Here is a 12508-nt window from a genome sequence, read left to right as displayed (position 1 = left end):
AATCTTTCAACGCCACAGATGTTGCAGCCATCGCCGAGAAGACCGCGGCAGCTGGGTGTGCTGTAAATACAATTCCAGACAGAGTGGAGGGCCGTGGGGTGTGGCAGACGCCTCTTCCTCCAAAAGGGAGGCATGTGTGCGTGAGTGGGGGCATGACCTCACGCCCAGGGAACCGGAAACCTGTGCAGGGGCCCAGAGCATCCCAACACTGACACGCAGGAGTGGGAGAGACAAGCAGGCCTCCAGGCAGGGCAGAAACGAAGGGAAGGAACACCCTCGAACAAAATCCTCCTGCTCTCACTGTGAAATGCCCCTTCTCCTTACTCAGACTTCTGGCTTTAGATAGTCAGATAACGGAGAATTCCCAAGGAGGGCAGAGCACAAACTCTCTGCCACGGCGCCTGCAGGACCGAGAGCCGCGTTCAAACACTCAGAAGAGTGGGAGCCAACTGTGAGAAGGTGCTGGGACCGGGATGGCCTGCCAGGCCCCTGCCCGATGGTGCTGTGGGACCCGGGACCTGTGGGTGTGGAGCTGCACCCCAAGGAGCGACCACTGTGTTGCTGCTATAAAGGGGTGGGCGGGGCACTTGAGATAATTTCCTCTAGAGGTTTCTAAACTGTCCTTTTTGGCAGTGGAGCCCCTCTGGGCAAAAGAAAGCTTAGGCAGGAGCTTGGTGTATGAAAATGGCAAAAGCTCTGAGTGGAAGGGAGCACCGGGGCCCTGGCCGGCCTGGCTCCTCGCAGCTGGGTGGTACCACCAAGAACCACGGCTACAGATTCACCCCCCACTGGACTGGGGGGGACGCTGAGCCTGCTGGGGCCACCGAGGTGAAAGTGATTCGTCCAAAGTCAGACAACTGGTGAGCTGCAGGCAGGATAATGCAATATCCTGCCTTGGGTCCCAACAAACTGTGACCGTTGAGCCAGCTCAGGCCCACCCTACCTCCCAAAGGTGGGAGGAAGCTTTGGGGACCCACACTGCTGCTCGCGGACATAGGCCCCTGCCTTCCAAATTCCTCAAATCCCTCCCATGGAAGGCTCCCAAATGCTCCTCTTCCCCAGCTCGCTGGGGGTCTCCTCAACTCTGCCAGGTGGGCTGCCCAGCTGGGGGCAGAACGGGCCGCTGGGGCCCTGGTCACGCCCTCTCGCCTCACCCCTCCAAGCTGCGAGACGTGGAAAGACTAACAGACTTGGAAAGAGGAGAGAAGGCGGGTGCACACAGATGGCCGGGAGATGGACAGACAGACAGGCGGTCAGTTACCTGTGGGCCGGGCCCCATAGGCCCCATGCCTCGGGGAGGGTTCATTCTCTGCATTGATCCTCCCATGTTGGGGTGCCCTGCGTGACAGAGCGGGTAAGCCGTGAGTGGCAGGAGGTGGAGGCAGACAGTGGTGGGGGGAAGCCCCTCCTGGTGCCCCCCCCCACCCATGGCCCACCCTGCCTTGTCTACCTTGTTGTCGCGTGGGATCCATAGAATTGGGCAGCAGTGGCTGTGTCCCAGGAACTCCTCCCGGAGGCTGAAAGAGACGTAAGACCCGAGGTGAGTGGCTGCTCCCTGGAGCTGGGGACAGAGGGGAATGCACCTGCCTGCCCAGGCTCCCCACCTGACCATTTAGGGCCACTCATGGCCTCCCCGAGACCGCTCCTGCTGCCCGCCGGCTGGGGGGTCCCCGGGCAGCAGCAGTCAGCTCCAGCTGGTGTTATGGAAAACTGCAGCATGGGTGGGTCAGCATGGGTGCTTCGTCTCTGGGAGAGGAACCACGGCCCAGCGCTGCCGTCTCGGCAGGTCTGCGTACCTGCCAGAGCCCAGGCACACTCTGGCCGGGCCACCAGCCACACCACCCTCAGAGGCAGCACTGCTCCCTCCCTCCCTTTTACCACCCAAACTCCAGCTGATGCAGTTTAGGCCAAACCCTGTCTCTCCTTTGCCTCGTGGAGAGTGGAGATGTAACTTGTTTTATCCCCAACTCCCAACTGTGGGGACCCGTGAGACCCACTAGCTAAAATCCTGCCACCGTGGGAGGTCCTTCTTCAAGGGGGCAGGGGAGGAGGTGGCTTTTGAGATTTAGATGAGGGAGCTGAGGTCCAGAGGCCTGAGGGCCCCCAGTCAGCCCTCAGTCACCTGCCGGCAGAGCCAGGAAGAACACCCAGGACTCGGGACCCCAGGGTTGGAGGAGGAGGCCTCTAGGAGAGGGTGAGCAGGATGCCGAGTGACACCCTGCCACCCAAAGCCTGGTGCCCGTGGCGCGTGCTGGTGTGACTACTACAGAGAAGATGAGGACGGGGCCAGCGGTCTCCTGAGTGAACGCCTGACACACCGGCTACGAAAACCCCTTCAAAGCGATTTATTTGAGACTGAAGTTATTTCAGCTGCAATATGAAAAAAGAGGAAAGCAGAGCTGGGGGACGGGGAGGGAAAGGAAACTTCGCTTTTAGAACCCCACGCCTTAGGACTAAGCACGGGCCCTCGGCTTGGAGAGGAAAGCCTCTGTGAAAGCTGGGCACCTGTGACGGGGACCTCCACCCCTGCCCCCTGCTTCGCCCGGGTCCCCCAGCCCCGACTGTGCTGTGGGGATGATGGCCGAGTGGGGAGCGGATGGCCCAACAGGAAACTCCAAACCAGTTCTGGAATGAGGTGGTGGGAAACAAAGGGACAGCTTCTCACTGTTCAGCTTCAGAACGGGGTGTGCGCGTGTCTGGGGAGGGGAGGCTTCTGGGAGGGCCACGCAAGCCTGCGGGTACTTGCTGCTTGAGCAGTGGCATCCGGCACCTGCCGCTTCCATCTGCCTGGGGCTGCGGAGAGTCTCTCTCTGTGGCCCCGGGTTTCAGCTGTTCCGACCTCCTGCTTTCTCCCAGCTCTGCTTCCTCCCCCGAGTTCCCAAGCTCTCAGTCACCTGGCTGGTTTGTGTCTGCCCACTTGGGGGTTTGGGATACTTCTCGAGCCTGGTTTCAGGACTCCGAGAGGACACAGGAAGACCTGCCACTGAGGCTGTTTGGTTTGGGGGCTCTTGGGATGTTGAGGTGCCGGGAGATCCTCACCCCGGGCCTTGGTAAGCCCCCATCTAACTCTGATGGAGCGGCCGTAGGGGGTTGGACAACCACTTCCTCTCCAGGTAGCCCAGTGTTGACCACCAGCTCTGGCCGGAGGCTCTTCCTTGGGTTCCCCCAACCCTGCTGTGTGTCAGAACTCAGGAGCAGAGCAGGGCTTCCCGGAGGCCCAGAAGGGACCCAGGAGTCACTTCCTTCACTGGAGTGACCCTGAAGTGAGGCAGTCTGGGCCTCCTCTACCAGGGAAGGAAGGAGTGCAACAAGCAAGGTAAAAGGGGCCGCACTGCAAGGGCTGAAGCCCTCAGGCGTGAGAAAGGAGAAAAATAACGGCTCATACATGGGACTGCAAGCACAAGCCGTGCACACACCCTGGGGGCCTGCTGGGGAGAGAGATGCTCTGGGGCCGTCCCACAGGCTCCTGGAACTAGGCCAGCGCCTCGCTTACAGCACCACGGGGCAGGCGCAGGAAGTGTCTGCCCAGTGAACGGACAAATCCCACCAGAATCTGCTGGGTCATTCAGCTGTGTGCCTGAGTCCATGGGTTGGGTGCGGTAGGGGCTCCGCTGGGATGTGATGTCAGGGCTGCCTGACAACCCCAGACTCTAGCCTTCCTCTCCTTAACCCTGCTGAACCCCACTGCTCACCGCCTACCCATCTACCCTGGGTTGAAACACCACAATGCTCTCTGTACAAGGCTCCAAACCCCTAGCCAGGGAGGCAGATGGAGGATGGCCTTGCAAGGCTTTAGGGCCAGGTCAACGACCCTGAGCTCCCAGTCTCCCTAAGTGCCCTTCTCATTGCCCTAACCCAGGAGGTCACGTGGGCCTGAGCTGCTTCTGCTTCCTCCTCCTGCCCTGGGGAAGGCTGAGCTAATGGGTGGCATAGAGGCTTCTGTGGAACCAGCAGCCCCAACTGAGGCACTCTCCAAGAGATGCCCAGGGGCAGTTCCTGGGACAGGGACACATCCCCACTTGGAGGAAAGAAATGTCTTGAGTCCACAGGAAGCTGGAAATCGGTATAGATTTCCAATGGGGGAGTGGTGGGGAGGCTGGCCCGACTGATTTGTAACGCGAGGTACAGATGATGGATTTATTCTCCATGTGCCCTCTTGGGTACTTGCTCATGCTTAATTGATAAATAGAAACAAACGTCTCCTCTCGTGTCCCTTAATTGCTGGAGGAAGGGCCACAATTATGATAAGGAAGCATCTGTTCCGTCCCTGGGGCAGAGGCCAGTCTGGGCTAAGGAGAGCCCTGGGTGGGCAGGAGGGAAAGTTGCTGCTGGGGTCCGTGCATGTGATGGCGGAGAAGGCCCACTTGATGGCCTGTTAGAATCAAAGGCAAGGGGCAGCACTTTTACACCTACGAAAGCTAACTGAACCTGGCGAGGTGGAGAGGAAACAGCACTGGGCCGGGAGCTGCAGACTGACATGAGCCCAGCTCACTGAGATGCTTAAGGAAGTCACTGCTCCACCCTGAGCCTCTGTTTCCTCATCTATGATATATCCTAGGGTCCCTCTTTGCTCAAAAAAGCTGGGTCTCTTAATTATTGTCCGAATTTTTCCCCTTTATGTCAGAGAAAACGGGAAAGAAAAGATTTTGGGAGAAAAAAAATTAGTGGAAACTGGTAGGCTATTTAACTTTAAAATTGGAGTCCCCTGGTTATGAGCATCTCTCCATAGTCCCTGTATTGTCTCACTCAGGAGTTTTCTTGCAGAGCCTTGAGAATGAAAGGGATCACATCCAGGTCATGCCAATCTAGCTGGTGACCTAACTCCCAGCTCCAAAGGCAACAGGGCTGGATGTACTGGCACTGCTGGTCAGACTTTCTGAAGGGTTTCTGCAAGGTCACTCTAAGAATTATGTATACAAAGATGTATGGGCATGGAAATAAATTTCCCTGATTTTTTATTTAAAGTTTCTTTTAAGTCTGTCTACCCTAAAAATAAGATAATTCATCTTTACCTCTGCAGCTCTCTTCCCGCCCCTGGATGGGCTGAATCAGGTAGGGCAGCTGGGGACCGATTTCTCCAGACCACCTCGAATTGCCAACCCTAATGGGCCAGGATAAGGCCCACAACTCCAGGCTGAAAACCCCTCCCCGTAAGCAGACCACTTTTCTAATTACATGAACAAATCCTTTCTTATTCTGAGTTGGGTCTGGGAAGCAGGCAGACGTTGCTTAAAAACTTACAAACGTCCTCCTCGCTGCATCCAGGCTCCTGATCTAAGCGTTCCTACTGGCCATTTCTCCCCTTAATAGCAGGATTGTATTTACCAGCCTTGGCAATTCTCAAAAGCTTCCAGGAAAAAATGCACGTTGTCAATTAACTTCATTAAGAAGGAAGACCCTTTTCCAAGAAGGGGCTGGAAGGGAGGGGCTGGGGCGTTACCACCTTCTCTAGAATAGTGGAAACCCTACATTCCCCGCCTGCTGCTCCAGAACTGGCTGCCCAAAGCCCACCGGTAGAGGCAGGTGAAATGTTGAGAGGGGCTGCATGGGGACCTGTTTATAAGCCTCCCACATTAAAACTGTCCCTCCACCTCCCAGCCCTTCTCTCAGATTGTGATCTGAGTCCGAGTCCAGCCGGGTTCACGGGTGGCCGAGTGAGGGGAGAGAACATGAAAAGGTACAGTACCTGGTTTCCCATTCTGATCGGAGGCCGGGGGCCGCCTGCGTATCGCGGTGACATAAAAGGCTGCAATTACAGGGCATTAGTTCAATGACAGCCTGCACTCAGCGGTGACAGAAATGCGCTCCTCTCCACAAAGTCCAGTTTTGTTACAACTAGTCATCTTTTAAACTCTCTTCCTCCCGGTGGCCTCTTCCCTCCGGGCAAAACTTCCTTTGGGTGGAGGGAGTGATAGGTGCATACACCCTGCACCTGTTGGCGGAGGTCTACTCTGGATGCCTGCCGGGGCAGCAACTGGGACCCGGCACAGGACGCGGAGGAACGGTTACAGCAATGCAGGGCAAAGGAGGAGACCTCTGCTCTTGGTAAGGGCAAGTGAAAGAATCGGAAAGGGACTTGTACAGAAAATTTTCAAGCGTGCAGACAAAGCTGGACGCGCGCTCACACGCACTCACAACACTGACAATGGGGGTGGGGAAGGGGAGCGCGGGGGAGGAGGTACACAATGAAAACAGTGAGGGTACAGCGGGCGCCCTAACTCAATGCGGGGGGTGGGGGTGGGGCGCAGGGGAATGGGCAAGAAAGCTTTCTCAGCAGCGAGAGTGCACAAAGAAAAGGCCAGGGATGCAGCTTTGGTTACAAACAATGGTTAACCAAACTCAAAAACCAAACCAAAAGTGAGAGGAAAAGACAAAAACGCAAAGGCCGCTGACAAGGTCACAGAAATAGTTTTCCTTTTCTTTTGGTTTCATATCCAAGCGGGATGTGATGTCCAAGGAATGAAGACTATCTTTAGGAAAAAAAGATATATTTTGGGGGGGAAAAAAAATCTCCTTGGTCAAATCTCCTCAAAGGCAATGGCTAGAGCACATTTTGATTTTTGTTTTTCCTCTGCTGGCTCTGTCCTCCTGGTGCCCCGCGCCCCCCGGCGGGCGGGCGAGCCACAGTGCGTTTACCTGACTGTGGGGTCCCATCATGCTGCTGGGATTGTGAGGTGGAGGCTGTGCGTGCGGCGAGGGCTGTGACCCCGGAGGACCCTGTGAGGCCAGACAGTAGAGGCAGGTTATAGATCACAGCACATGGAGAAGCGCAGGAGAAGCTTAAAAGAACAAAAATTAAACCAAAACGAAGGGCGGGCGGGCGTGCAGGCGGAGGGCTCTGGTTGGCGGGGAGGTGCAAGCTGCTGCTTGGGTCGCCGGCTCAACGGTGTGAACGGCGGGCAGGAGGGAGAGAAGCTGATAAACACATTCACGGGGGACTTACAGGCACGACAAATAAAATCAAGCTCCTTTGTGGAAGCACACGGGGGCGGGCCGTTGCAGCGGAGTTTGCCATGTTAAATACGTTGATTGAGATGGGGGCGGAGTGCAGGGACGCACAGAAACTGACCCACCCTGCAGGGCACCCACGAGCCGCCCCCGGGGAGGGGGGCTGCGGCTGCGGAAGGACCGGGAGGCCCTGCCCTCTGGGAGCTCCCGGGCTGGGTAGATGGAGACGGGTCCTGGGTCGTGGGCCAGGACCGGGTGACCAGTCTACCGAGGGGAGGGGCCCTGATGGATGAATGGGAACAGACAGGAGGAGCGAGGTGGTGCCAGAGACTGAACACATGGGGGACAAGAGGAGGAGACGGTCACCGGGCGCCCACTCAGCGCACTCATTAACACGCCTTCACTTGCAACTGGTCCCGTGACATGGGTTTCGCATTCCTATTTCCACCAATGACGAAACTGAGTCTCAAGGGATGAGGAGATTTGGCCATGGCCACATAACCGGTAGATGGTAGAGACAGGAGAAGCCCAATGGGTCCAAGGCTGACCCTGACCCCTGCAGCCAGACCTGAGCGGGTGTGTGCGGGAGCAGTGGGACAGGGCTCTCCATTCCAGCAACCCCCATCCCAAGCTGACCCCTGAAGCCCTGGGCTATGCTGGCCTCGACTCCCCACAGAAGAGATGAGCAGATGAGTTCCCTTAAACCACGGAGTTGGTCAAACCGTGGGCTGCAGCTCATTAGTGGATGGTGAAATCAATTCAGTGGGTTGCAGTCATTGTTTTTAAAAACACGGAACACGATAAAAAGCAGAATAGAGGGCTTCCCTGGTGGCGCAGTGGTTAAGAATCCGCCTGCCGATGCAGGGGACACAGGTTCGAGCCCTGGTCCGCAAAGATCCCACATGCCGCGGAGCAACTAAGCCTGTGTGCTGCAACTACTGAGCCTGCGCTCTAGAGCCAGCGAACCACAACTACTGAGCCCGTGGGCCACAACTACTGAAGCCCGCGCACCTAGAGCCCGTGCTCCGCAACAAGAGAAGCCATCGCAACGAGAAGCACCCCACGCACCGCAACAAAGAGTAGCCCCCGCTCGCCGCAACTAGACAAAGCCCGTGTGCAGCAACGAAGACCCAACACAGACAAAAATAAATAAATACATAAATTTTAAAAAAAGAATAGAAAATATTGGACAGCCTTGTGTGTTTTAAGGCAGATACTTTTCATTAATCTCTGTTTATAAATATACATACGTGTGTGTGTGCGTGTGTGTGTGTGTGTGTGTGTGTGTGTGTGTGTACTGGGTCACTGTGTCAAATGTATTTTCTACTGTGGGTCACAGTCAAAAAGCATGAAAATCCAGTCAGGGAAGTGCCCTGCTGCCCACTCGGGACGTTGGGAGTGGGGGGCCGTCCTGCTGATGAGGGCACACCCTAATTCACTCTTTGCACTGGGGGCTGTGCTGCTGCCCTTGGAAATTGAGAAAAATTCAAAACACGCGTGGGGGATGAGTGTGGTTTCATTAAGAAAGAGAGGGAGAAGGGCTCTTTGAGAGACCCAGGCAGGGTTTTCTTCCTCAGCCTCCTCCCTCGAAGCCAGGCTGCGCAGCCTGCTGCTGGCTCAGGAAGCAAAGCCCAGAGCTGGGAGAGGGCGGAGGGGTGGGCTCAGGCCGGCAGGCATGGAGACAGAGAGAGGTGTGCAGAGAGAGGCGAGGGGCCATGCCCAGGACAGGCCTGGAGCTCCTCGGCCAAGTGAGGGGCTGCTCACTTCCCAAAAGCTCCGCGGAGCAGATGTTCCCCTACCTGCCACGCTACTAATTTCAACAAGTGTGTGTCTTTCTAGCGGCTGCCAGCAACGGCATGGTTTGTTACCATGAGCAATTTTCTTAATTAACAGACATTAATTAGCCATTTAGCAATTTTGCAAGCATTTGTTTAGCGGCTTTCCTAAACATGAATACCACTGTGATAATGGCACTGATTAGAGGGTCCCCTAATTAACAGTACAGGGAAGGAAAATTGAAATCACATAAATTAAAAAGGGAGGGGAAGTTAATGAAGGCGGGACATATTTGCACCTGCAAGTCTTTTGTACCGTGAAACTTGGGTGCAATGTAAACAAAATAAGATAATTTGAAGCCAACTCCCAAAAAAAGGAAAATGAAAAGAACGGAGGAGGAGGGTTCAAGGGTGAGGTCCAGTCTCCAAGAGGGGGCAAAGGCCTTCTGTCAGGTCCTCAGTTCTTGGCAGGAAGGAGTGCCTCCTCCCTCCCAGTCCTTCGCCGCCCTCCCTGGTAACATCGTGATCCTCAGGGCCAGCGGTGTGGCTCGGGCAGGTCCCTCACACCTGTGCACCCCGGCAGCCAGGGGAGATGAGGAGCAGCTGACTCGCTGAGTGGTCAGAGAAAAAGTAAGTAAAGCCCCTCAGACAGCCATAGACAGGGCCCTCGGTCAAAGCAGTCCTTGCTAAGGGCCAGCACTCAAACCCGAGTCTTGTCGTTCCAAGCTGCCCCTTGGCCCTGCGTTCCGGCTGCCTGGGCCCCCGGAGGTCCAGGGGGCAGGGCTGGCGTGTGTGCTTCACCTCTGCACCTCCCCCAGAAGCTCTCTGCAGGACCCTGCTGCCTGGGCCCTAATGAGTGGACAGGGAACAACTTGGCCTCCCTGCCGCTGCTTCAAGACAAACGGCAAGGAGTAGCAGTAAGGGAGTGTGGCTGGTCCCTTACTGCTACTTCTCTAGCTAGGGCTAGAGGCCCTAGCCCAGCAACTTCTCTGTCCTGGGGGGAGCTGTGGGGAGCAGGCTGGTAAGCCCTGAGAGGGGGCAGTGGTTCTGAAGTCTCTCCTCTGACTTGGAGCTGGGGTTTGGAGTGCCGAGGACACGGGAACCCTAGCCCAGGCCAGCCGGTCACCCAGAGAGAAAAGCCCACCACAGTCTGGACACAGGCGAAGATACAGCTCAGCGTTCACCTTCCCGGGGCATGAAGCTCCTCTCCCAGGCCCAGTCAGGGTGCCCAGGCTCTGCTTATGTACCTCCCAGCACGGTCCCCAGCACTACTGGGAACATCACAGCCAGAAAGCTTTTATTCCGTGCAGCCAGAAGCCCACCTTTGCCAATGGGTCACCCACATCCTCCCAAATCTCCATCCTCTGTACCTCTGCTGCCTCCACTCAGCCTGACAGCTCTCCGTCACTGTATCTGTGTCCGGGTTCTGTCCCTGAGACTGGATGCAACAGCGCAGGGAGGGCCCGGCACACTTGGCTTGTTCTCAGGAGCTGAGAATGGGGCTCCACAGCGGGAAAATGCTCGCTTGTGTAAAGATGATGACAGACGTGTTGCCCACCTCCACGAGGACGTATGGCATCTGCTGCCCTGTGCTTTATTAAACCACAAAAACGTGTTCTTCTCTTTCCAGTCTGCATTCTCAACAAGAGACTGACAGGCAGGTTTAGAGAAAACAGACCTTTAGTCTTTTCAACTTGTTACCCACTCGAGCAAAAGGCTATGTAGGAGGCAGACAAAAAAAAAAAAAAGAACTTGTTTTAAGATTCTGACCTTTGTTGGGATGTTGGCTTTTCTCTTCCCCAGATGCTGCACAGATCTGGCAGGCAGGTGGAGAGGACGGAGGTGGAAGGTGAGAGAGGGCGGGAGTCTTAAAGCTGGTAATACCGAGTGTTCTCACACAGGACAACTCTCCCCCCTCCCACCCGCCCTCACACCGCCAGTGGGGCCTTCCCTGGCTTCTACTTGCTGAAAGCTTTAGAAGAACCCAAAATAGGTGCATCTGGAAGCCTGCTTGGCCAGGATGACCCTCTGCATCCAGCTCCATTTAGACCATCTCCCTCACAGACCTTGGAGGCTTTTCATCCTAGGTGCTGCCCAATCAACCCTCCTGACATGCCAGAGAGATGGATACGGGCAGACATCTGAGGTGAGCAGAATACAGGGCTGGACCAGGCTGGGGGTCCCACCAGAAGCTTGGGGAGAACCATACCTGCCCAGCAGTCACCTGTTTGTTGGCAGCCCTGAAAGATCATCACTGCTTCCAATGCTCGTTCATGGGGAAGAAGAGAGGCGCAGGACAGGGGTGTGATCTGTCCAAGGCCACACAGATGAAGCTGGCAGCTGAGCCACATCACCTAACTCCAGCCCAGGGCTCGCTCTCTTCATGGTATCACGTCCCCATCCATGCAGACAAAGAAACAGGGTTTGGAAAGAACTGGGTTCAAATCCTGACTCTGCCACTGACTGCGCTTCTCTCATCAGTGAAATGGGAACGATTATAGTGATAATAACGAAGCCACACCTGCCACACGGTACAGATGGCCTTCACTTGCATCAGCTCATGTCATCTCAACTCCTCACTGGAAGGGCTCTTAATTGCTCCACTTTATATAGCCACAGAACTGAGGCTCAGCAAGGCGAAGCCACTTGACTTGGATGACAAAGCTATGAAGTGGTGGGTCCAGGCTGATTCTAGAGTCCTGGGCCGCCTAGCTGGTCCACCATTCTCCAAGCCCGTGAGCAGTGCTCCTAGAGGCTGAAGGACTTGTGGGTGCACCCAGCCACTCACCCACATACATATCCTGGGTGCTGACCTTCCATGTGTCTGGCCAGCCCATGCTGGGGTGAGGGAGGGTCACATAAGTGCAGTGGACTCGTCTTGGCCCTGAAAGCTCCCAGGCTAGCTGGGGAGAAGGATGAGGACACAGTGACAAACAGGCTGGAGTGTTGGTTTAAACTGCCATGGGTTCCAAGAGAAGGTGACAGGTAAACCAAAGCTCAGGAGGCCACAGAACGGAGGCCAACAGGGAGCTGGGATGAGAACTGGGGGCCCCTGGCGGGTCAGAACTCTTTCCATCGTACAGTCCTGCCTCCATGGGGTGACGGCAAGGAGACCTGTGCCGAGGGGACACCCCAACTTGGGAAATCCCTGCCACTGAATCTGGGAAAAGGAAGGTGACTTGCCCACTTCCTGTCTGGGCCTCGGTCTGCCCCAGAACCTGTTAATGGACTTGCCATTCCCCTCAGACGTTACGGAAATACGTTAACTCCCGCACTTCCTTATTCTTTTTCCTGTCACTTCGGCACTGGGTGGCAGCCTCCGAGAGCCACTTAGGCAGGGCCCGGGGAGGCTCTGCTATGGACCATTCCACTAAAACCCTAGATGCTGACAGTTGAGTGAAAGTGCCTTTGCCATCATCGACGTGGTGGGGAGCAGAGTACAACAGATCCAAGGTCTCTGCAGAAAAGCACCTCAGAACCGTCTGCAGGACCCACCTATGCACTCCCCCCTCCAAAGCTATCCTTGAGAGACATGCTTGTGCACAATGGGGAAAGCTTCCTGGCATCCATCCCAGCTCCTCCAGGACATGTGAGTACGGTTTCCTCATAAGGAAAATGGGATATTCTACAGGTATTGCAGGGAGGTGGTACAGCTGACGGTGCTAGGCATAGGTCCCCAAGCTTCCACAGTCCCCACGCCTGCTGCTCCAGAGCCACTCACAGCCCATTTACAGGGCAAGCGAGAGCTAGACTTACTCTGTGGGATCGCCCTCCTCAGCCTGTTG

The 12508-nt window shown here is 55.9% G+C and overlaps 1 protein-coding gene across 14 annotated transcripts in view; it reads right to left on the bottom strand.

The window, feature by feature from the left end:
- SSBP3 (single stranded DNA binding protein 3) overlaps positions 1-12508 on the bottom strand; it is a 164904-nt gene that overhangs the window by 21449 nt on the left and 130947 nt on the right. For 7 of the 14 annotated variants that reach the window (XM_033866249.2, XM_033866230.2, XM_033866234.2 and 4 more), the window contains 4 exons: positions 6637-6717; positions 5687-5746; positions 1451-1517; positions 1262-1338 (listed from right to left, as the gene is read on the bottom strand). In XM_033866249.2, coding sequence (XP_033722140.1) covers positions 1262-1338; positions 1451-1517; positions 5687-5746; positions 6637-6717 — 285 coding nt within the window. The remainder of the gene's footprint in view (positions 1-1261; positions 1339-1450; positions 1518-5686; positions 5747-6636; positions 6718-12508) is intronic. The other 7 variants (XM_033866242.2, XM_033866255.2, XM_033866259.2 and 4 more) reach the window with 2 other exon arrangements.

Source organism: Tursiops truncatus, chromosome 1 (assembly GCF_011762595.2).
Source record: "Tursiops truncatus isolate mTurTru1 chromosome 1, mTurTru1.mat.Y, whole genome shotgun sequence".
Lineage (NCBI taxonomy): Eukaryota > Metazoa > Chordata > Mammalia > Artiodactyla > Delphinidae > Tursiops > Tursiops truncatus.
The sequence above is the reverse complement of the archived record's forward strand: the minus strand, read 5'-3'. Positions and strand labels throughout refer to the sequence as shown.